The sequence below is a fragment of the Pinus tabuliformis genome, chromosome Q (genome assembly GCF_031772625.1).
Source record: "Pinus tabuliformis cultivar Carrire ecotype Pingquan chromosome Q, CPIR1, whole genome shotgun sequence".
Classification (NCBI taxonomy): Eukaryota; Viridiplantae; Streptophyta; class Pinopsida; order Pinales; family Pinaceae; genus Pinus; species Pinus tabuliformis.
In genome coordinates this window covers 1,375,440,432-1,375,467,335 of record NC_142296.1, presented here as the reverse complement: position 1 = coordinate 1,375,467,335, position 26,904 = coordinate 1,375,440,432, and the positions used below count along the sequence as shown (strand labels likewise).

The following is a 26,904-nucleotide window of genomic DNA, read 5'->3' as shown; positions in this document are numbered from 1 at the left end:
CCCTTATTCCCCTTGTTCTTCCTCTGAGGACACGTAGCAGCATAGTGTCCCATCTTTTGACACGCCCGACGTTTGACTTTGGACATATCCGTATCTTTCTTCTCCTTCTTCTCTTTTCCCTTAGCCCCATTTGATGAGGCCCTTTTCTTGGCCTTCCTTTTGTTCTTCCCCCTGGTTATCAAGGCTACATCCTCCTCATTTGCTATCTTCACCCCACCACTGCCAGTGTTTCGTATGTCATGCTGCACACAATCATCCCAGAATCTGTCCCAATTGGGAAGATTCTCTCTAGAGGTAACAACATCTCCAAAGACCTCCCAAGGCTTAGGAAGTTCCGCTACAACTATCCTGACTAACTCTGTGGGTGCAACTGCCTCACCAATAGAAGTCAAATCATCACTTACCTGTTTGACCCTGCCAAGATAATGAACTACACTTTCAGCCTTTGTCATCCTAATGTTCTTCAATTGTTCTTTGAGTACTATCTTCTTGCTCTCATTGGTACTCTAATAGAGAGAGGTTAGAGCTGTCCACATCTGATCTGCATATGTGTTTCCTTTCACCTGAGGAACCACATGATCTTTCAGACTGTCCATCAAAATCCTTTTTGCTTTTGCATCATTTTTTGTGAATTCAGCAAGTCCATCTGCAGCAGTAGGAGGTACAACCACTTGCCGCACTATGTCCCAAACTATTGCCTCTTCAAACACTGTCTGAATTCTGTCATTCCGAACAACATAGTTGGATATCCTATCCAGTCTGTCCTCTATCCTTAAGAACATGGCCATGTCTGCTGTCCAAAATTTACAAACCAAGAAAATGGAGAAATGAACTTTCCATCACACCTTACTGTGCCAAAAGTTCAGTCTGTGTGAAATTTCACCTTGATGTCCCAAAATATCATTTTGCTGTCCAAAAATTCAGTTTTTTGTCCAAACCACTATTTTCTGTCCCAAACTACTGTCTGCTGTTCAAACTGCAATTTTCTGCCTGTAGCTCTGATACCATGTTGAAATTTGATGACTAAAATGTTTCTTGCAATCCCAACTCAGTTTTAATTTCACCTTATCACTCCCATTAAGTTAAATGCCCTTTCCCATAAACATACATTCAACATATAGAATTCTGGAAATGAAATTTTCAGATTAAAACACATGGGACTGTCAACACATGATGAAAATAAATATGGACATAAACAGACTGACAACACACATAAAAAATACACATAGGTTTTTGGTCAACTTAGACCCAGAGAAAACCCCTTCAGTTTTCTCCGGGGAAAACCTGTTAGAGAGCTCTTCAAATTTATTTATCTTTCAAGTTCAGGAAAAATACATTTGCAAACAAAACAAAACAACAAAATACAACTTATATCTTCAGCCCACAACTCCTTGAAAACCATGTCCACTTTTCTTCGATTTCGTGCCCACTTGAAGCTGAAAATATGTACTCTATGGATACCACTGTATGGACTATACTGTACGGATTCCGTACAGACTATACAATTTTTTTTCAAAAACTTCTCTCGAACGGCATGCAGCTCATAGCATTAAATGTTGTTCGTACTGTACCTTATGCTGTACTCTATGCCTTGATTTCCTTGCCCATCTTTGCCCAGAAATCACTCCTTCATCTTGCTGCAACAAATTTCTCCTTCAGAACTTTTCTCCAGCTCTCAGCCTCTTTTCTCCAATCTGCTCATGAAGAATGAATGCAGTCTCTCTTTTCTTTTTCCCCTTTTGTTTCCCTAAATGACTTTTGGGCAACCCTAAGATCTAATGGCTCATATCCATTTAGATCAAGGGATGATATTAAATGTGCATTTAATTCTCACTTTCTATTTTTTAACTCACCCATTAAATAAAGTACCCACATTGTACTTTATGTCTAAAGTCATTTTTCACTTTATAATTTAACATTGACTTCACCACTTATAAAGTCACTTTCACTTTATAAAGTCACACTTACGAAAATAATTATTTCGGACACTTTTCCCTAGGTAGAGACTAACCCATGGGAAACCACTTGTCCAAGGTACTTTAAAAATCAACAGTTTTTGAATGTGGCCTTGATCTGAAATCAAAACAATATTTCCTGTATTCCTTACAACGAAAACATCTGTAGATTCATCCCTGTGGAAATTGCATTGTTAATGTCTATGCATTGCATGTACTTTTAAGATATTGTTTTTTAAGTTTTCAGGGCTTAATTCTCGTTGTTTCATGTTGTATTTTTTTTGAAGAATCCCTTAATGAATAAATAGAGCAGAGGCTTAAGAGTATTTGTATACTCTTGTTGTTTCACATTGTCTTTTTTTCGAAGATTCTCTTAATGAATAAATAGAGCAGAGGCTTAAGAGTATTAGTAAGAGTATACATCCAAACTCAATTTTGTAAGAGTATTTGTACTCAAAATCTTTAACTGTTCTTGCAGTTCCATGGTTCCTGGCTCAAGGAATCCAATATGGGGAGAAGAATTTGATTTTTATGTTGAAGAGCTTCCTGTGCAGGTACCCTTCTTTGGCCACAAAATTGAATTGATTGAATATACTCAATGTGCATGCATTGCTCATGCCTGGAAGACTTGTTAAAGTTTGTGTTCATTCATGTCGGATTTTTATGCAATCATATTGCATCGGATGTGTTTAAAAATATCTCAAGGATGATGATAAGGATTGTGTTCATATATAAAATCTCTGTCTAAACTCACCTGTCATAAAACAATAATGAGTGTGTCCATACATAAAATCTGTCTTAACTTGAATACCATGAAATAATAATGAGTGTTTGACTTGAGTTTGGGGACATTGAATTATCTGAGAGGCTGAGAGCAACCTTGAGAATAATCATTGAATGCCAGATATCTGACAGGTTTCATGTGTAACGTGTTGCAGCATAAATATCTTATACCTATGTATTTCTTTAAACAATTCCATCGTTAAGTCATGTTTATTACTTGATGATATATTTGATGTGTTCACAAACATTATAGAGAGCTCATTATCAATGTACTTACTATGTCAAATTTCTTTACATAGATGTAGGAGATAAACTTGAAAGTCAAAAAATGAAGTTGTGCATAATCAAAGACCATGTTGAATACTTTAACCATAATTATCCAGTTTATGTAAAGCAGCTATGTTGTTGTAGGGAGTTATAAAATTTGCAAAGCTTTTGGCCTAAGAATTGCATAGGAAGATGATGCATTGTTTTTGCATCATATTTTACAACTCAATTTTTTTTGGCACATTTCCCCAAAGGAAGCAGAGAAAGTGGGAGACAATTGCCTTGGAAGATTTCTCAGGGGATGATCAACAATACCAAGCCTTATGATTTGTGTACAGGTAGAGCAAGGTTAGAAGACACAAATAGATTTCTATAGTGAAACCAATGTACTAAGTATCTTCATTACTAATATTGCACTATATCATGCAATTTTGGAAGATTCATTATCATCACCACGAAAAATCATGATATCTTTTTATCTGCGGTATTATTCCAATATTTTTTCATGTTATTGTGAGTTGAAGAATATCACCTTGCCTGTGCCAATTATTCTTTATAGCCTAAATTTTGTCCTTTTTGCCCTGATTTTAGAATATAGATATTGAGGATTGAGAGCCGAGGAGTGTCACCAATTTCCATTGGGCTAACAAAGGGAAATCCAAAGTTTACATTGCCATTAGTTGAGCTATTGAGGAGTGGCAATTGACTGAAATCTACCTTTTCCATATTCCCGAGTATGTGTAAAATTTTATACTTTGTTTTCAAGATTTAGTACAGGGTTTGCAGTCTCCATGAGATATTTCTCTTCTTGCTATTTTTGATGGGAGATTTAACGCTTATATGTTTGATTTTTTATTGCATCTTTCTTTTATGTTGATTTCCATTTTTTTGGGGACATAGGTTTAATCGTTGCGATATAAGAATGCCGAAGGCATTGGACCCTCTATGGGAGTATGGTGACCCAGTTGATCCTCATAATTGGTAAAGGGTGAGGTGCAGCTTATGTGTAAAGCAAATATCTGGTGGAATCAACTGCTTGAAATACCATCTTGCCGAAATTATAGGTAAGGAAGAGGAAATTTGCATTGCATCTACTACAAAAATTATCCATATTGCCACTTAGTCACTTTTCTATATTGGTAAGAAGTGTTACCAATTAAATCCTCATCCGAGGTGCTCAAATTCCTCACTCAAAAGGTAAGGACCTAAGGGCAACTTGGAGAGGTTATCCAATGTGACTTCAATGATCCACTCCAATCTTTAGGTTGGGTATTCTCCCACTGAAGGGGCGAATCCGTAAAGTAGTCTAAGTCTAGCAAAAGGTTAGGAATGAAATGGTTACTAAGACTTATGTTAGATCTGATTTTTCTATGAAGAGATTTATCATTTAGTAAGAAATTTCATATTTATATAAAAAAGATAAGTGTATAAAATGGTGCATTTAAGGTTATTTTCTTAAACTTATGAAATTTGGATCGTAATATTTCCATGTAATTCCTAGATTTATAAAATAGAAAATTAAAGGGTAAATTTTGAAGATTTTTAAGTGGTTGGAAAACAAGATTGGTGCTTAAATGACATTGGCCCTATGGGGTCTGTTGCAGAGCCACCCTGTCATGGGTGTAGTTTTCTACTTTCATGAGCTCTTTTTCTCATATCCTTCAAACTTAGGCTTGTTCTTCTAGTTATCCTTCAGATATATGATGATCTTTTCTCACAACACTCCTCATTAGTTTTTTTAGATAACTTAGCCATGATATATTAGCTCCTTTCTCAGATGACACATGCACTTGTAGATAGTACACTATGCCTTCATGCACATGGTTGTGGCACTTTGGTTTAGTTTGCTCACTTCAATTATTGTGCTATGCTTTCGTGTATGGGTTTAATACTTAAACATGGTGTTATAGCTTCTCGTCTAGTTGTCAATGTGGTAAACACTAAGTGTGATCTAATCATTAGGGGAATTTTGAGGTCTAAAATGGGCCTCCTAAGGAAATTAAAAAATAATAGTGGAAATAATAAAATAAGATTAGATTACATCATCAAATTTTAGAGGGAAAAAAGAAAAAACTAATTATTCAACTCGTATTTTCAACTTATCTCCCTATAGGTTTACTCAAATTTCGAGCGGAAACACTCGTTGGATGCAAAATTTGATTCCACATCCAAGGAGTACCCATGTTGCATACTTTCGATGGACCCTACTACACGAAAAATGAGAAATACATGTAAAACGTGATTGCAATCATGTTTTTTCATGTATTTCTCATTTTTCGTGTAGCAGGGTGCATCAAAATTATGCAACATGGGTACTCCTTGGATGCGGAATTGAATTTTGCATCCAACAAGTACTCGTGCTAGAAATTTGAGTAAAACCTTAGGGAGGTAAGTTGAAAATAAGAGTTGAAAAAAATAGTTTTATTATTTTATTATTTTTAATCTCTTTACTTTTTTTACTCCAAAAATGGTGGATCATCCCCAATGGTTGACATAAAAATCTTGAATCTTACTGGTTTTTATAAAGTTTATTTTGGTTGTACATTTTTTTTAGGAGGCCCATTTTAGACCTCAAAATTCCCCTAATGAACACCTCAAAACACTAACAATTTTGTTATTTTCCTCCTTGTACCATGGGCACATTATTTTCCTTTGGATATGTGTCTCCATGTCTTAGGTCAAGTTGTACTACTAGAGATCTAATTGATATAGCGTGTTTCATAACCCAATCCATACTTAACAGTTTACATCTTCTTGATTCACTTCCATTCCATTATAAAAAATCATCCCCGCTCTTGTTTGACTTGTCATATGTTAGTTAGCAAGGTCCAAAACAAAGCATTTGAAGGTTGCTTTCTATGGTAGCTTAATTCAAATAAAGCGGAAAAAGCTAGAAGTGAAGAACAAATAAAAAAATAAAAAAGCCAAAATATAATAATGCTAGTGCCATACCACCTTACCTAAGTCTTATTCTTAGTATTTTAGAATGCATACTAAAGAAAGGACCAAGAAATCAAAGGAAAAGGGAAAATATTAAAGGGGTAATAAAATAAAGTTTCAAGGTGGTAACTCTAAGCTAAACACTTCCTCTTAAAATTAATGATGACCCTTAGCTCTTGAAAGTTAGTTGAACAAGATAGAAAACCTTCCCATGATCAGACACGACTTTGATTGTTAATACATGAAGTCTCCCTTTCCCCTTTCATAAGTTATCCATCGTATTTACCTACTTCTAACTTAATGATCTAGGAAATACCTCTTGTCATAGGATTTGTCACATGTAATAATTGTTTAGGTTTCCCTCCCATGGTAAAGTTTAGGCATATCTTAAAATTAAACTAATGTTATAATGTTGCTGGAGGAAATCACTTGTCTGTACTACCTAATGATTTGTGTAATTGGGCTTGACTCAGCATTATGAGTGGGTGCTTTGCGTTTGTATCCTTCTACATCTGTGTAAGGGTGGTATGATGGCATTCATGCCTTGGGATTTGTGTACTATGCATCGAGATATTTGTATATGTTTTGAAAATTGTGACATCACACTAAGATCCATGATACTGTCTTGGGACATCCTTACTTGCACACACACATATATGGGGATTTGTGTTATTTTTCTTGGCATTTGTGACATTGCGTTGGGATATGTGTCACTACTTTGGGATCCATGATAGTTCATTGAACAGTGACATGGACTTGACATCATCGTCATGTGCCACCTATATCATTCTTGGAGGGAGCACTCGCTTTTATGGACATATCTTTTCACATGCGTGGTTTATTGAGCCCTGTTGACCATACATGTGAGGTTGTTGAAGTTAAATATTAGGTTGTTGCAGGTGGTAATGAGTTAATTGAGTTGGCTATTGCTTTTTTGGACCACTCACATGATGGGGCACCTCATTCCTAGTGCCACATGTGCCATTATTCCTCAACTTTTGATTCGTGGTTCCTAAGATGTGAAAATTCCTCAGCTTTTGATTCATCAACTTTAATTTTTAATGTTCTAATTTCTTCATCTTTGGCTAATAACAACTTCTGAAATTCATTCTCAATACCATTATTTTCTTGTTCTGATCTTTTATAACTATGTTTTGTAGCCTTGGACTTGAATTGTGCAAGTAATTTCTGATTGTGGTCTTTTAAGCAAGAAGTTTTCTCAGTTTTATGTGTGATAACTTCATTAAATTCTTTTGCATATTCGAGATTGAATTTTGACTTTTTTGAATCATTACCTTTGATATATCTTTCAAGTTTTTTGATGAAGGTACTATCAAATTTGACTTCACTCTAATGTCTTGAAGTGTCACCCACTTTTTCTTATTGAGAAAAGTCATTTTTTTCTATCTGATTAATATTAAGGAACCTAGTGTTCCAAATCATGGTAAGCCGAAAAAAATGTTGATCTCTTCTTTATACATAGTTGTAACACTGAATTGAGATATACATTCATTATCATCAATTGTCACTTGCAAGTCCTTGATTTCATATTGTTTCTTGCAAAAAATATTTTTCTTTTCTCCTATATCTGGCTTTGGAATTGAGAATTGATTTGCCAAATTAATGTCAATGTAAATTTCTTTGTTGTTCGTGTTGACAGTGATATTAATTTCTTTCTATTGAATACTCCTGTTTAGAGTAAATGATTTTCAACATGATTAAAGCGAACAATCTTTCTGAGAAAATGTTACTTCATTTTCAAATTATTCTTATTTTTCCTTGTAACTTTATATGTAAAAGCTTCCTTGATATTCCTTCAATTACTAGGTTTTATGTGTAATATTACTCCATGTATCTTTTGATATTATTATTATTAAAATAGTTCTTAATATATAATTTTGGAATTTTGATAAAAATAAAACTTGGTAATTTCTCTTACTAAACTAAACTTAGAATGGTGAATTAATAAGCTTTGAATAACCCTCTTTCTAATGTTTGAAATGAAAAATTAAGAATTACCTTTATAACTCCTCGTTGATAGTAATTCCCTAGACAACTTGTTTTTAATTGATATCCTTATTAAACCTTAAAGAGTGTGCCAATTTATTTTTCCACGAGTAATTACATTCATAGAGTCGCGTTGGGTAGCTCACTAACATTAAAAGCCTCACAACCCCATGATTCTATCAACTACCATAGTCACGACTAGACTTTTTCTCCTACTTTGATGTATGGCAGACTACTAGTCAATATTGATTCATTTCTTTTTTTGGATATCATAGTTACTTCTATTTATGATAGGTTGAGAACTATGATTATCTTACAGTTACAAGTTAGGTCACTTGGTTCGAGTACGTGTTTGAATATGACAACCTTGAAATTCAAAAAAAAATTTCAATTAAAAATTACACGACAAAGTTCGACTTCAAGTTTGACAAGTTATATATATATATATATATATATATATATATTTTTAACATTCATAATATAATAAAAAATTAAATAATATTAATATTAACTATCTATTATAATTCAAATTATCAACATTTATAACTTAAATGTATAAATATCTTAAAATTAGTATATTATTACATATAACTATAGTGATGAATAAATAAATTATATAAATTTAAATTGTGATTATACAAAACCTTATTATTAGTAAATGACTATTTTTAGATAAATATATTAAAATTTATATTTTATTATGATAAATAAATAAGTTATATTAATTTAAACTATGATTATTACAAACTTTTTAATTATGTAAATAATTCTTTTTACATATATCTACGACTTGGATTTTATCTACACAGAATGGAGGCTTCAAGAATCGACATCCAAATTCTTTAGATAAGGATTAGACCCTCATTGCATCTATTTGAATATAATTTCTAGGTTCTCTTTTGTGTTCAATTTGAACTTTACTGGCAAATTTAAATGAATAAATTCAATTTTATTATAGGTTCGGTGAATTTCGAATTTCAACGTTGAAATTCGCCAAACCCGGTGACTTAGGTTCCGAGTAAGCAGAGAGGGAAGATAATTAGTGTAGCGGACCATTTGCGTGGTAGCTTAATCTTCTTCCATGACCCTTTTTATTGTAGAACTCATCCAACTGGTAACTACATGATACGTTCTGTATTTTGATACAAGTATAATGCTAGTCAATTCAAGCCCCTTCACATTCAACACTGTCACAAGGAATTTCAAGGGTATTATCTAATAAGGGTTTCAACCCGTTCTTGATTATATAGCGGTAAAAAATTTTGCTTTCTTGAGAACCTCTATTTTAAATTCCATAGTGAATCTTTTTCCTTTGAGCTTTGACACAATTCTTTAAGGGGGTTCACTTGTTGATAAAAATGACTTTGCACCATTGACTGTGATGTTTGCATTTGCTTGATTTAGGAAGTAGTTTGAACTTCATGTCGAAAATTTACAACAAATTCTTGATAGATTGCTTGAATTTGCAATTGAATAAATTATATTAATTTAAAATTATAAACTATGATTATTAAAAAATTTTTAGTCAATTATTTAGCTGTAAAGACCATAAACTGAAATTCGGTAATAACCAGAACTAAATACAGTAAGAACCAAAATTGAACTGAAATACAGTAAGAGAATTTGGACACCTACCTGAACTGCTGCCTGCTCTGGTGTTGCTCTGGTGTTATTGATGGTGTTGTGGTTGCTTCTGATACCAATTACCGGGAAACCAATTCCACCCAGCCTAGACTGAGCAGAGCCTGGTTGCTCAATCCAGTAAGCTTCCCAACAGAAGCTCACTGTCCCTCGTGCCCAGAACCTCAGATGGATTAAAGCTCTTCCAATGGCAGACCTCTCTCACTGCTGAATTCCTCCTCTGGTTTCTAGCTCCGTTCTTTTTCCCCCCTTTTCGGTTCAGGCCTCCGGTTTTTAACCACGGGCTTGGCGGTGGCCGCCCTCCCGCATGCAACCACCACCTCCCTCCCTGTTGCCACGCTCCTGTCCACGTCTCTCAGACCAAAAGCTAATCCCTCAGTTCATTATGACTCATTCACTTTATTTACATGGTTTTGCCTTTAAATCCTATTACGTTTAATGTAATTGATTTTAGTATTCAAATTCTAAATTATAAAGTTTGATTTGTATTTTTAATATAAGGTTTGATTTACATATATATTTTAAATATGAAGTTTATTAATATTATTTTAAATATAAAGTTTATAACTTTATATTAATTAATTATTTTTATTATTTCTTAACTTTTATAAATGGGTCGTTACATACACTCCCCCTTCAGAAAACTTCGTCCCGAAGTTAGAGTTTTATCTTATCTGATTACTTATGATAGTAATTAGTACCCCCTTAGGTTTAAAATTTTATTTTAATATCAAGAGACTAAAACAAAATTAGAATTTTAGGTTTATGATTTTAATGGATATATCGTGCTCCATCTAGGTTCCCAAGCTATTCTAAAATCAACCTATCCTTCCTAATCTCTTCCGCTCCCATCCTATCCATCCTCTACTGGAGTATGCCATGGCGTCAGTTTTACTGACCCGACCATTCATAAACTCTAAGGTGATCGCATTGGTTATACCGACCTGATCCCTAGTAGGCATTCGACAGTCATCATCACACGTCTAGGGGAGCGTGACTCGCACAGTCCTCCCATGACTCCAGGGTTCGGAGGATAAACGGTGGGCAACACCTCCACCCCTCCCAATAGAACTTAGGGCTAACACCCTATCATAGAATCACTTGGAGCTTTAATTGTTCTGAGGTTCTGCCATCACGTGGTCATCCCGGTAACTGTCTATTACTTGCAATCGTACGCTTATCCATGCATCCGTAAAATGCGCATCAACATATTCAAAATAACTCACATATTATTCCCTTATTAATTCATTTATGATACTACAGTACAACATATTTTTCCATATTCCATGCATGTCTTTTGACTTTCATCTAGAATGTATTCACTTCCTGATTTCTATCCCATTGATCATATTGACATGTATAAATAAATCAGATCTATAATATCTTAATTTCTATCAGAAGTAAAATCATTCAACTGTCTTAACTTTACTTCGACAACTACAATTTAGTAAAATGAACCACATATATTGTTTTGGTATCCATGTACCTGCAGGAATTAACATATATTATGCCACAAAATTTCTCGTTTATCCATAATCATTCAAAATGTTTTTGAGTCTCTGATTGTAGTGAAGTAAATATATAGTAAACATAGTTTAAAGTTCTTCAAAATTGACATAGATTAGGGTATCTTTGGCATATGTCCTCTGTATCTTCCCAAGTTGCTGATCCAGGACTATACTTGTCCCATTGGACCTTAACTTGGTCCACCAGGCGGTTCCTCAGCTGCCGAACCCTACGTTCCAGTATACGTAATGGTTCGACCGTTACGACTCCCTCGTCCGATACCTGCAATTCCTTCCATTGAAGGTTATGAGATAGATCAGCTATATAATGCCTTAATACAAAAACATGAAATACATTATGAATTCTATGCAGGTGAGGTGGCAGGGCAAGATGATAGGCAACAGGTCCAACTCTTTCCATGACTTTAAATGGTCCAATAAATCAGGGTGACAACTTTGTCCCTTTTCCGAATCGAATAGTACTTTTATTTGGTGATGATGAGAGTACAATGGGGCCCTGAATATATACCTAAACAAAGTTCCCTTTCATAATAGTCATGTCCTTTGAGATACGTCACTTCATTATGATAATTATTATTATATTAAGAGTTATATATATATATATGTATATGTTCATAACACATAGAATCATTTCTTGTGGAAGAATGTGATATATATATATATATATATATATATATATATATATATATATATGTTAACAACACATAGAATCATTTCTTGTGGAAGAATGTGATATATATATATATATATATATATATATATATAACACATGTAACCATTTCTTGTGGAAGAATGTGATATATATATATATATATATATATATGTTCATAACACATATAATCATTTCCCGTGGAAGAATGCGATGATGTCTATTTGACAACATGTTTCAGATCTAAGCACTCTTGCACTTTGATCATTGTGAACCTAATGATGTTGATGGATAGATCCAAATCTGATAATCCAATAACTTGCAAACACAAGCATGCACTTGGTGGTTGTCATTTTTATTGCTCATGCATTAGCTAGAAATTAGATGAGAGCTAATGAAGGGAGTAGAGCTCAGGCAAGGTTTTTGTCCACGCATTTTATTATATCCTAGCCAATTTGCATTTTATCATTATGGCTCTGTTGTCGCATAAGTAGTACACCTAAATGTGGGAAAAGTTTTCAACCCCATAAGGTATAGTCTTTAAGGCGCAACGCTCAGAGAAGGCATTGTCACCTATTCCCAACTCTCTCCATTTAAGCTCTCTCCTAGGTGAGCTAAGGGGGTTGGTCCCTAAAGATGATTATGAAAGGAAAACTTGTTGAAGACAACAAGTCTAGGAGACAAAGGGCAAGGCAATTACCATTCAATATAACTTGAATTAAAGATTAATTAGCAAGTATGATTATTAATGAGCAATGTAGATATCAAAAGATAGATTCAATTAAATCAATGTGATGTCCAACAAGATCGAGTGTGAGAGACAAACACCTTATAAACAAAGCTCAAATAAAGATATAATACTTGCAAATGAAAATAATATTTCAAGTTACAAGGATAACAATGTTGCAAGACAAGTGTTAGTACAAGAGATAGCACAATATTGAAATATGAGCAATAAGATAGACTTGCAAGGTAAATAAAACTTGTACTTTAAAGAGATGCTCATAAAAGATAGAACACTATCATAGGGCAATGAACAAGTAATTCAAATGACAAGTACACGAGAAATATAATGCAACGCTGCAAGCAAGATGAAATGCTCACAAACCAACAAATGTAGAATGAGGCAATATTAGATGAATGAATGCAAGATTAGACTATGTGTGATGCAAGTGATCTTGGTTGATTTTAAATTATATGCCTAATCTATGGTGTGTCTTGCCCTCAATTTCTCAAAACTTGGTAAGGATTGAGGTGAATTGCGAGAAGGATAGGCCGAGGAGGCGCATAGTCCATCATTAACAATACCCACCTAGCCTCCTTGAAAACCCACGTGCCTTTGTTCCTACAAGGGCTCGAACGTAAGAGAAGTATGAGGTCACGTGTTTTAACCTTTGTTCCACACACAAATTTATCAAATTGAATGAAAGTTAGGGAAGGATGTTCTAAAATTTCTATCAACCAAGCTTATTCTTGGAGGTAAATTTTAGAGATGCAAATCTAGATCTAATATGCAAACGAGATGCAAATGTCAATAGGATGCTTCAATGAGATACAATTAGAACAAGATGCTTCAAAGAGTGAAATATCTTAAGATTTGTCAATATACCAATCCACTAATCCATTTTTGATCAAGATTATGATAAGTAGAAGATTATAATGAGGCAATGATCAATCAAGAATGTAGATATTTACTCAATGAAACAAAGCGAATTAGAGAATTAACACAAGTGCTTAAAGTGTTCTTAATGTGGAATGAGTTGTTTATTAGATTTAGATTGTCACTTCACTTATTAGGAGCAATAGAGCAAATGTGAATTGTAGAGCACAAGTAGTTATTTAAATGATGGCAAATGAGATTGCTAAAGAGATCTAATTGGCAGAGATACAATACATCAATCTAAAACACAAGTGTGATAAAGATAAGAACTTCTCAAATGTAAATTAGACCAAGTAGCCAAGAGATCACAATAGCAATTAGATCAAGTAGTTAACAATAGAATCTAGATATAACAATGGCCAAGTGAAGCAATTCAAGAGATTAGATCTAAGATGCGATGAACATGAAACTAAAACTGATCCAATGAGAGCAAGAGAACAAGTTAGAGATTAGATCTAAAGATTGAGATAGCAATGAAATAAAAACTAATCTAAGATGTTAGTCAACACCACAAGAGATCCTCCCTTTAAATATGGAGGTGGGATACCATGGGGAGAACCCCAAGCGCCCTCAAAAGAGAATATCTTTTTATTATAAATGTTACAAAGATAGAGACCCTTAGACAAGGAGAAGGGCTCTCGAATATTAAGGAGGGTTTTCAATAAATATATCCTTTCAACAACAAAGAAAATCCCTTCTCCAACTACAAGGAAACAAAGAGGAAATTGCAAGGGATCTATCTTAAAATTTAATTAAAATCCTCACAACAATTCGCTCAAATGTTAGCCGCTTGGAGAAAGAGAAATTTCTTGCGCAAGTACAAAGGGGGAGGGCCCTCAAATGCTCACGGCTAGATGAGGAAAAGGCTCACAAAAATTTAAAGAATTTTGAAGGCTTTAATAACCAGATCTCCTATAAAACTTGATGAAAAATGCCTTTCCAAAATTTCTATTTCCTTGTAAAAAGGCCCAAGGAGGAGAATTTCGCACCAATAAAAAGAGATAAGCCCTCTGGGGCTTGCGACCAAGAAAAAGAGAGGCCAAAAATACCTGCGGCTACCAAAAAATTTCTAATTAAATTTTTAAAGCCACAAGAAAAATTTAAATTTCAAAACCCTTTGCTTTAGAGGCTAGAAGAAGCCTCCTATGCTTGCGGCCAGGGGAAATAGCCTCTAAAAAATTAAAATTTAAAACGACTTACCAAAGAAGAGATCATGTTATGAATTAAAGTATTCATAACCATCAATTAAAATAATAAAATATTAAGAAACAAATATTAATGAATAATAAATTATCTAAATTAGTTAATGGTCATTAGTTGATGAAAAGGCATGGGTCAAAAGTTGTGACCTCTATCTTCGTGGCTAGTCAATGCCTATATAGGCACACCGCCATGAAGATTTGTAACCACCATTCATAATATATCTAATACAATACTACGTACTAGAATTGCACATCTACATGTATGGTTCGTACTTACATACTAATTTAAATGTATATGAGGTTTGAGAACGCCAGTGAACAAAAATATTGTTCCATGGGTATCAGAGCATGTTGGTCCTCTGGCAATTCACTGCACAAAGACAGTCTCATTCCGTTTCACACAACACCATTTCATACTACCTTGTCTCAGCTACTGGACAAACTACTGCACGCCATCTTCTAGATCTTCCGTACACTTTCGTTGTCCTTCCATCCAGTTGCAAACCCGATCGACCTGCATCCACGCCGTGCCACTGTGACTGCATCGACACACGTTCACCGTCCGATGCTCCCTGTTACGTCGCACACTTCAACAACGTAGATACCTTGCGTAAACCCTGTTAGACACGCGGCATAAATCTTGTTGGATGCTAAGAAAAATTCTATCGGACGGGTTTCAAACGTCGCGCGTCTTTCATTGTCACACTACCTTTTTTGATTCATCGTATATATATTCCCATGTTTTTTTGGTCATCGTCCGTACTTTACACATGCAAAGACCTGATTAGTTACATCCTGTGTTGGGAGGAACGGGTAGATTTGTGGTGGTTGGTATATATTAAATTATATATACATATTTAATTAATTATTGAGATTATATAAACTATATAAATTAAGTTAATTAATTTTATTATATATAAAATCATAATAATAATAATAATATTATTATTATTATTATTATTTAAATAAAAAATTAAAAATTGGGTCTACCAAGAAGAAGAAGTCCAAAATGAGAAGCAGCAATAACGATGACGAATTAAAAAAAATTCAAGAGGACATCAATAAGTGCCTTGATAATGTCGAGAAGTTGGTTAGTAAACAAGATCAAATGGCCGATGATATCTCATATTTGAAAAGCATGATGGCCCAGTTTGTGGGAGGAGCCAATCCACCCTTAGGCACACAAAGTCCAAAAACTCTAGAAGGCGGCACGAAAGACCGCAAATACCGCATGTACAAGTTGAAGGAAGTTAGTACCATACCAAGTTCTTCGACAATGATTATCTCAAGATTAAAAGAGAATTACCAAAATATGATGGTAAGGATCATAAAGGTGCAATTGTATGGGTAAACAAGATGGACGCCATTTTCAGAGCAAACCCACCAATAGGTGAACAGGGGAAGGTCATGACCGCTTCCAACTACTTGGAAGAAGAAGCATATGATTGGCTCCTGTGGTGGTCTACTAAATGTGCAGCTCGTTCGTTCAATTGAAAAAATTTAAAAAACGCTCTGCTAAAACGGTTTCACGATAAGAAGATAATGTTTACGAAAGATTCGTTCACCTTAGACAGAAGGGATCAGTAAGTGAATACACTCATGACTGGGAGGTATTAGCGATTAGACAAATGGGATTTTCAGATGAAGAGCTATTAAAGATGTATTGCTGTGGCCTTAAGGATTACATTTGGGAAGAATTAAAATTATGTAAACCCCAAACCATTGAAGATGCCAGACACGCAACCATAATTGTTGAGAGAAAATATAAGTTTAGAATGTCATCATTTAGGGAAGACGAAGACCAACAACAACACTCGGGAAAAAAAAGAAACTAACGAATGTAGGTATTGTGGAGACAAATGGACATTAGGACATAGATGCCTTAACAAGAAACTGTATAATTATGAAGTCGAGAAAGAATCGACACTTCAAGTAACGAACTAGAAAAGAAGATTAAAAGGAAAAATAGTTGTCACAAATGTGGAGAAAACTGGATGCTAGGACATAAATGTGAAGAGTTATCCCTATGCTACTATAAAATAGTAGATGGGAAGCAAGTTGAAGTTCAGGAACGAGATGAAAAAATCGTTGTCACACACAATGAAGATTCAGATTCTGGGGAACCGTCATTAGCAACAATCTCATGTGACTGGGAAACCCATGATGAAAAGAGTAACCCTCCCGAAAATCAAGAATAGAAAGCAACTACAAAATACATTCCACCACATCTTTGAAAGAAGAGAAACCACTCAACAAGAAGGAACATTAAGCCTACTACACCGCCAACTAACATGAGGAAGAGACTATGTCCTAAAACCCTAAAGCTCAAAGGACTCATAAAAAACATAAATGTCAATATACTTATAGATTCGGGTAGTACTCACAATTGTATAAACATTGATCTTGCCAAACAACTAGGTCTCTGTATATTCCCCATCAGGGACTTGACCATGTCTGTTGCTATTGGAAGGAAAATCAAGGAAATAGGAGAATGTCAAAAAGTTCCAATCCATATACAAGAACTAGAGCTACAAACAGATGTATTTGCCTTACCACTCAAAGAAATGGATGTAGTTCTAGGTGCAGAATAGTTAATGCAACTAGGGAGTTATACTACAAACCTTGAAGCACAGTTCATGGAGTTTAACTGACAAGGACGACATTATAAATTAAAAGGTGTTAACACTTCTAGTGCCAAGGAAGGTACAAGTATTCGTGAAGGAAGCACCAAACCAGAAAAGGATGCCGTTCCATCGCAATAATGTTTAGTTAGAGAAGACCCTTTTGGTTGTGCTTTGAGGACAAAGCATCTCTAAAGGGGGTGGCAATGTTATGAATTAAAGTATTCATAACCATCAATTAAAATAATAAAATATTAAGAAATCAATATTAATGAATAATAAATTAATTAAATTAGTTAATGGTCATTAGTTGATGAAAATGCATGGGTCAAAAGTTTTGACCTCTATCTTTTGGCTAGTCAATGCCTATATAGGCACATCGCCACGAAGATTTGTAACCACCATTTATAATATATCTAATACAATACTACTTACTACAATTGCACATCTACACATATGGTTCATACTTACATGCTAATTTAAATGTATATGAGGTCTGAGAATGCCGGTGAACAGAAATATTGTTCCAGATCAAGCTTCAAAAAATTTAATCTCAAGTCTCCAAGCTTTGAAATATAAGTCTCTTGACAAATTGGTCGTCAAAACCATATCAAACCCTAGCTATCTAGACCTTTGCGCAGAGGAGGGTTTATAAAATGAGCAAGGGTAATATGTCTCCAATTTTTTTTTTTTTTTTTTTGGTTTATTTCCTTTCATCTTCAAGACAATCCACCTGCAATTTTTTTTATGAAGAAAATCCCAAATGAAACCCTCCAAATCAAGGTAGATCTGCAAGAAAATGACAGGGAAAACCCAAAAATATATACAAGATAAACAAAATTATATACACAAGGATTAGAAAATAAAATATTTACAAAACTATTTTATAAATGCTAATCTAAAGGGTATGAGGACACTTCTGCCCCTTTGATTAGTTAAGAAGCTCTTGAAATAACAAATTATTCAGTAATAACACTTGAGAGAAATTTAAATATAAATAAGTTTTTTCTTTGGAGCAAATGACAAGAAATCTCCTTCAAAATTTCGTATGATAAGTCTTTGAAAAATCCCACTATGGGTTCCTCAGCTTCTATGTCTTGAGTAGTTGGTGGGTTCAACCAAGAACGTCCCCAAGTGCTCAAGATCTGATCAAATAAAATTGATTTCTACACAAAAGATTTGTTAGATCCACAAGGATTGAATAGCATAGTGAGGAGGAAGTCTAGGGGTTCAACCAAAAACCCACTAGATCCACCCAATCTAAAATGTTTCTCCAATCCAAATAATAATGCAAGATAACTATACAACAATAAATCCAAACGAATCAGACGTCAAAACAACACTAGCCGTCTAGACCTTTGCGCAGAGGAGGAGGGTTTAATCAATGAGCAAGGGTAATATGTCTCTATTTTTTTTTTAATTTCCTTTGATCTTTAAGACAATCCACCTTCAAATTTTTTTATGAAGAAAATCCCAAATGAAACCCTCCAAAGCAAGCTAGATATGCAAGAAAACAACAAGGAAAAGCCAAAAAATATATACAAGATAAACAAAATTATATACACAAGGGTTAGAAAAATAAAATATTTACAAAGCTATTTTATAAATGCTATTCTAAAGGGTATGAGGACACTTCCGCCCTTTGATTAGCTAATAAGCTCTTGAAATAACAATTTTTTTAGTAATAACACGTTAAAATGAGAGAAATTTGAAGATAAATAAGTTTTTTCTTTGGAGCAAATGGCAAGAAATATCCCTCAAAATTTCATATGATTAACCTTCCACTATGGGTTCTTTAGCTTTTATGTCTTGAGTAGTTGGTTGGTTCAACCAAGAACGTCCCCCAATGCTCAAGATGGGAGGAGTCTTGGTATGGTGGAAATCACTAGAATGATGAGGTCAATAACAATGTACAATGTGATTTCCAAAGCCCATTCAAAGGAGAGGCTTAGATAATAAGTTGCTTGTTTTAGAAGCGAAAGAAGGGCTCTCCAAGAAAGGCTTGAGGGAAGGAGGACCTTGGGCTTAGGAATATTCAAAAATGATGAATGACTAAGATCAAAAGTTCCAAAATACCTCATTTGGGATTGACGTGTTTATACTAGGGTTTAAAGTGAGACAAGGGTGGCTCATTCAATGGAAAGATTCAATTAAAGTGTGAGCTTTGGGAGAAGCTAGGGTGACTTTCCATGAAAAACCCCTTGAGAGAAATACTATAAGAGATAAAGGGTTGAGAGATATACCGTGGTAAAGGGTCATCCAATGATCTCCTATAGTTAAGAGAAAAGGTTTTGAATGATGAACTACAAAGTGCAAACCTTCAAGAAATCTCCAAGTCAAAGCAGCTTCAAGGGTTGTTTCTTGGTGTGATAGCTAGGGAATCAATTTATTTGAAATTCCACTGTAGGAATTCATTCAAAACCGGAAGATGCCTAGAGGAGACATAGATGAAGAAACTTGTCAGGACGAAATCCTAAAGTTCCTCGTCCCTAAAATTTCACACCAATCCCTAGAAAATCTCCTTATCCTTAGGGGACGAAGAAAAGAGGAAGGAAAGAGGTGAAAGAATGATATTTTGTTAAGTTAATGTGATCACCAAGGATCTTGGACCAGTGCCTGGCTATTGGGAAGATTGGAGTCAAAATGATCAAGATTCAGGAACTTCGCTCTTCAAGGAGGCCTAAAGAAGCAACTTCACTATTAATGGATGCAGTTACACGACAACTTTAGACTTTTATACTTCGATATGCAAAATTTGATGTAGTTTAAAGTAGTGTTGAAAATATCGGTATCAACATAATATCGACGAGGGTCTGGAAAGCATCTTATCGGCAATATCGACGAAAATATCGGCAATTATCGACAAGCATAAAAAATGCATAATATATTCATTTTTTTAGATTTTTAAACATATAAATAAATAACAACATGAAATAAACACATTGGCACACAAATATGAAGAAAGCACTGATATATATGATGTCAAATAGAAATGATACATCAAAGGCAATACCAAATCCTGCTGATCCCTGATAATTGTCCATTCAAGGACTCAAATGTGGAGAACCAATACAAAATAACATCACATATATAAAAGTATCTCATCTTCATGAGTTATATGTAGCATAACAATTAAAACTAGCAGCTATCTATTTGAAATCACTGCCCTCTCCCCTTTTTACGGGAAAACATGATGGGCTGTTTGCCAGGCCTGCCCCTAGTAGTAGAAGGCCTTGGCCCTGCCTCTGCACCTAATGTCAAATAATGAGTGCTAGGTATGGAGCTGTGCTCTCCTATATCTATAGCAGATGGTGTTGATGCTGATGCCCCCAAAGTGTCCTCCTTCTCCTCCTCCTGCTCCTCCTTTGAGTCCTCCTCCTCCTGCTGCCCCTGTTCTAATGGATCATCTGGCTCTAACCATGAAGGTGACTCCTCCAAGATGGGCTCCTCAGACTCCACCCTCCACTGAGACAATACATTAATATTGTCCAAGGAAATGGCATCTGGATCCATTGGTGCTTCTATTTGCCTCACTCAAAGTCGGATGTTGTAATGCACATACACTTAATGATTGAGGCGTGCGAACTCCAACTTGTAAGAGTGTCAAAAAAACTAATGAGTTTTGACTCTTGACTCTTGACACTTGAAGGTCATAAATTAAAAATTAAAAATTACAATAAGTGTAATTGCTCAACTGAAGGTTGGAGCTCAAAGTTATACCTGTTGCGCTTTTTTGCGTGTATTTTCTCAAATACACTCCAATTGCGTTCACACCCTGAAGAGCTACATGTTTGAGTCAAGATTCTTATGGCTAATTTTTGCAAATTTGGTGCCCTTACACCATAGCTTCGCCACCAAATATCTACAACAAAACAAAGAAATAAAAAATTCAAAAACTTAAAACATAATTAAACTTTCAAATAAAAGTTACATAATTGAATTTAAAAAAAATAGAATTATAAGTAAGGAAATTCTAAATTGAAAATTCTAATTTCTAATGAGTGATGACTTGTCACTTACGTGGCATGAAGAGGGTCCTTTCCCTAATAGCATCATCAAAGCCAAATAGGCCAACACAATCCTGATAAAACTGTATCTCGCGATTGATTTTGCTACAAAACTCAGGATCAGGTACCATCCTATGAATACAGGAATGGAGCCCTTCCATCACCACGCCATCAAAATCAAAGCCGCATTTGTATGAAAATGCGGGGTTGAGGAAGAGTGCTGCTGCATGAATGGGTCAATGAAGCATCCTTGTCCACCGACTATCAATCACATCCCATAACATCATATGCCTATCAAGGTCAACAGAACCCTTGTCTGCATAATAAGACCGAATGGCCTCCTTGGCCCTATCCATGGCCTCATACAAATAAGCCATTGCAGGCTTCTCCCCATCTACCAATCTGAGAACCTTTACTATAGGTTCACTAACTGAGCATGCTTCTTCTACACACCAAAACGTCTTAGAGTACACCATTTTTGCAATGGATTTCTCGTCCTGTCTCCTACTGTATCTACAATTACGCCAGTCATCAGACACCAACATTTGTTTCAACTCGAATTGGCATCGAAGCAAAGACTGAAGAGTAATAAAGTTTGTGGCAAAACGTGTGATCACAGGACGCGGCAACTCTTTGTTTCTAGTGAACTTCCTCATGAGGCTAAGAACAAAAGCATGGTTATAAATAAACTTGGGGACGCTCCTAGCCATATCAACCGCCTCCTTGATGAAGGAGAGTTTCCCCATATCCTCAAGCAACAAATCAACACAATGTGCTGCATACGGAGTCCATAACAATGTGCTGGAGGTTAGTGCTAGAGTTGTCTTGCTATGTACTTGTGTGGTGGGAAATAGCTAGTGTTTGTAAACCCTATGTAAGATAAGAGCACCAATGTGGAGAGCTTGTGTGATGCAACATGGCTAGTGTTTGTGAACCTTAAGTAAGACAATAGTGTCAATGTTGAGAGCTTGTGTTATATAAGCTTGGTGGATGTGGCAAGGTTTACTTGTTGGTGTTGATGCCATCTTGTTGAAGATCTTTAGTGGAGTGACTAGCTTTGGATAGGAGTCATTCTTAGCCAGGAGTTGGTGGTTAGTTTTTTTATGGTTAGCTAGAGTTTGGAGAGCTTGACTTGGACCAACTTTGTGATAGAGCTGTGTATGTGCTTGTACTTGTTGTGCTGGTATGATAGAGTTGTGGTTTGTGAAAGAGTAGATTTTCTTTTTGTCGTAGGTTTGTAATATTCCGTTTATGAAATTTGACAAATTTCTTGGAATTTCACTTACAAATTAATTAAGCTGTAATTTTCTTTGTTGAATTACACAATTTGCATCAGAAATTAACGATGTTGACCACTACCGGTCAACTACCCATAGCAGTACACCCCATTTTCTTTGCAAAAAGGGTAGCGCTCGATCGACATGTCCGTGCCATTCTGCAGTCATAGACAACTTGATCAATTTATGTTGTAAACCCAGTCTGCATGTATAATTTGTAAATAATCTTAGCAGATATGAGTCATGTCTGTAAATTGCCTAGGTGGACCTAATTTTCTAAGTGATAATCTACGTCCCGGAAGGTTTTTTGTCTCACCGATCCATGATCGGCAGAGTTTTCCTTCAGCCTAACCCCAAAGCCGGGATGGATTTTGTAACTAGAATCTTAGGAGAATCTTAGTGTGTTAATTTGCTAGATTATAGTTATGTCGCAGAACTGGATGGTTTATGAGGGTCTATGTCAAATGGGTTTTCCCCCCTTGAGATGTAAAGTTGTAAAAGTCATGATGTAAAGTGTCTTGAGGGTTAGAAAATGTTTTAATCCCCTCATGAGTCCTAAGTCATAGGTCCTAGGTGATTTTTCCAAAGGCTAAGTTCGAGGATCCATTTAAAAATAAACTAAAAATTAAAAAATTAAAAAAATAAATAAATAAATAAAAATAAATAAATAAAAATTTAAATAAAAATAATAAAATAAAGCAAAAACCCTAAAAATAATAAAATAATAATATTTTTGAGTAAATAAATGCAAATTTTCATTTTTTAATGAATTAACTAATTCGATGGATGAGATTAAGAGATGTCTTGATCCTCATCAACGGTCGAGATCATTTCGACATGGATCACTCGAACTAGCCGTTGGGATCTTTTCCTTTAAATAGGGTGCAAGGGGTCATTTGAGATCATTCGATCTGAGAGTCTGGTGCTAAAGAAAGCTCTCTTGTAGTCATTTTTTGTGCAATAAAGAAGACTTTGGGGTTAAAAATCTTGCTGGTGTTACTCTTCTGAAAATGCTGTAAGATTGTTCTTTTTTTTTGCATAATTTTATTTTCAGCCATTGATGATAGCTTAATGAAGATTGATCTAGGCACATGTATCTTGTCTGATCTTTGGGGTTTGAATGATAGTTTAGATTTTGAAATATAGTGGCAGGTATCTCCATTTGATCGAGTTTCATTATTGTTTTCTCCTTCTATGTTAATGGTTGATTTTAAGTTGTGCAGGAAATCCTTTTTTCAGATTACCGGGCGTTAGGGGAAGTTCTCGGTTGAACCAACCAACTCCCGGGTTGTGTTTTTTGAAAAAGCCCAGCCGGTTCTTGACCCCGGGCTTATCATTCGAAATATTTTTTATGAATGCACGCAGGGTTTTCTGAAGCGTTTTACATTAAAATTAAATTCTGATAATATTACTGTGATTATTGATAAATCTAGCTTCTTAAGAGCTTTCAGTTTGTAAATACTGTAAATTTTTTGCCGGGTTCAGGGTTTTCAGTTTTTGTTTTATGCACATATCATTTTTGGGTGATTTTTCCTTCCAGGTTGCAGGGTTTCTGAAGATCTCCAAGGTTTATTTGCGTCGTTTCGCTGTCCAAGGGTTTCAATTTCAATTGTTTTTCAGGTTCGGAAGAAATTTTACATCGGTTTCACCAATATCCACTTCTGGGGTTTGGAATATTTTTCTAAGGACTGCAAAATCGTTTTTCAAATCCCCTAGTTATCTTCAGCTGCCCAAACTGCAAATCTATTTTCACTCAATCTCGTACAACCACCCTCATCTGCTGCAAAATCCCTTGCATAATCAATTCTTCCTGTGTTGTCTTCTCATCTCTGCAAACGAAAACTGAGAGCCTGCAAATCTGAAGGCAAAATAAAAATAAAAAAAGGAGGCAGACATGGTTTGAAAATCATTTCCATATCCCTCTTGTTGTCATCAATCTGTTCTCCAGATCCTGCGTAGTTACTTACGGGCTGCGGCAAGAAATTATCCTTGTTTTATATGGTTGTTGGAAGCAGCAAAACGTTTTGGGTGGCATTACTGCGCATAAAAGGCTGAACTGTGCTCACTCATCCGCCCAAAATTGTCAGATCCGCGCTGCTGCATCCTTACTTCACAATGGCCGCCGTTCAGCTGTGAACCCATGAACGTTACCTGCATTTCACGCACGCGCCATGATCTGCAAACTGCACGCAGCAAAAAGGGGAATGTTTTGAAATTTTACAGTGCTTCCTGCTCTTCGATCTACGCCGACAGCATGCTCGTTAGCCTCAATCTGCGCATTGGCTTCATTTCAGACATCATCAAACTGCAGTGAGGAAGGTCATGTTGATACACACGGGCCAGGTAACGTATTATGCACAGGTGAGTTGTGTATGCGTAGATCTCTTTTCCGTTTGCGTAGGGAGTAGTCAATGTTTTTTTGGGTTTTCAGCGTAAATGCAATCAGGTGAGTTTAGGTGTTTAGCATAGGTTTAGTTTTTATTATTTATCATTTTTAGTTCATAGCGTAGGTTGATTCTTTAATTAGATTTAAATTGTTCAGTTTCATTTTAGATTTACGTTTCTTTTTCTTTTTTTTTGCTTGTGATCAAATTTTAATGTAAAGTTTTGTTTTGAAAACATAAAAAAAATAAAAATCGATTTTCTAATTTTTCTTTTCATATAGTTAGCATAGTCAGCTTTAGATTTAGCTTTGATTTTTATGATTTTAAAATTTGGTTTTAGATTAGATTTAATTTTATTCTGAGTTTTAGTTTCATTTTAGTTTAATCTTTATCTTTTAATTTAGTTAGTTTAATTTTTTTTTAAATCATAAAAAATCATAAAAAAAAATAATAAAAAATCCCAAAAACATAAAAAGTTTTAATCTTAGTTTTTTACTTTTGATTTTATTTAGTGTAAGTCTTAGTTTTAGAATTGATTTTTAGTTTAAAAGGGTTAGATTAGATTTCGTTAAATAGATCTAATTTTGTTAGATTTTAAAAATAAAAAAAATTCATTAAATATAAAAACATAAAAAAGATTTTGGAAATATTTTGCCAGATTCAGTCTTGGCTCGGGGATTTTATCACATTTTATCTTTTCTGCTAAGGCTAAAATTTTTGATGTGGAATAAATGTTTATCGTTTTATGCGAGTCTGCACATGAATGATCATTTTGAAGATTAGCTGCATGAATGTGATATCTGGTTAATGTTCATAATTGCGTGGTTGTTTAAAGTATTTACCTTTTCGAAATTTTTAATCGCTGGATATCAAAAGCATGGTTATAAATAAACTTGGGGACGCTCCTAGCCATATCAACCGCCTCCTTGATGAAGGAGAATTTCCCCATATCCTCAAGCAACAAATCAACACAATGTGCTGCATACGGAGTCCATAACAATGTGCTGGAGGTTAGTGCTAGAGTTGTCTTGCTATGTACTTGTGTGGTGGGAAATAGCTAGTGTTTGTAAACCCTATGTAAGATAAGAGCACCAGTGTGGAGAGCTTGTGTGATGCAACATGGCTAGTGTTTGTGAACCTTAAGTAAGACAATAGTGTCAATGTTGAGAGCTTGTGTTATATAAGCTTGGTGGATGTGTCAAGGTTTACTTGTTGGTGTTGATGCCATCTTGTTGAAGATCTTTAGTGGAGTGACTAGCTTTGGATAGGAGTCATTCTTAGCCAGGAGTTGGTGGTTAGTTTTTTTATGGTTAGCTAGAGTTTGGAGAGCTCGACTTGGACCAACTTTGTGATAGAGCTGTGTATGTGCTTGTACTTGTTGTGCTGGTATGATAGAGTTGTGGTTTGTGAAAGAGTAGATTTTCTTTTTGTCATAGGTTTGTAATATTCCGTTTATGAAATTTGACAAATTTCTTGGAATTTCACTTACAAATTAATTAAGCTGTAATTTTCTTTGTTGAATTACACAATTTGCATCAGAAATTAACGATGTTGACCACTACCGGTCAACTACCCATAGCAGTACACCCCATTTTCTTTGCAAAAAGGGTAGCGCTCGATCGACATGTCCGTGCCATTCATAGACAGCTTGATCAATTTATGTTGTAAACCCAGTCTGCATGTATAATTTGTAAATAATCTTAGCAGATATGAGTCATGTCTGTAAATTGCCTAGGTGGACCTAATTTTCTAAGTGATAATCTACGTCCCGGAAGGTTTTTCGTCTCACCGATCCATGATCGGCAGAGTTTTCCTTCAGCCTAACCCCAAAGCCGGGATGGATTTTGTAACTAGAATCTTAGGAGAATCCTAGTGTGTTAATTTGCTAGATTATAGTTGTGTCGCAGAACTGGATGGTTTATGAGGGTCTATGTCAAATGGGTTTTCCCCCCTTGAGATGTAAAGTTGTAAAAGTCATGATGTAA

At 35.1% G+C, this 26,904-nt stretch overlaps 1 protein-coding gene across 2 annotated transcripts in view; it reads left to right on the top strand.

The window, feature by feature from the left end:
- Nucleotides 1–26,904, top strand: part of LOC149225031 (C2 domain-containing protein / GRAM domain-containing protein) — a 340,976-nt gene that overhangs the window by 90,533 nt on the left and 223,539 nt on the right. For both annotated transcript variants that reach the window (XM_089386432.1, XM_089386431.1), the window contains exon 4: nt 2,434–2,509. In XM_089386432.1, coding sequence (XP_089242558.1) covers nt 2,434–2,509 — 76 coding nt within the window. The remainder of the gene's footprint in view (nt 1–2,433; nt 2,510–26,904) is intronic.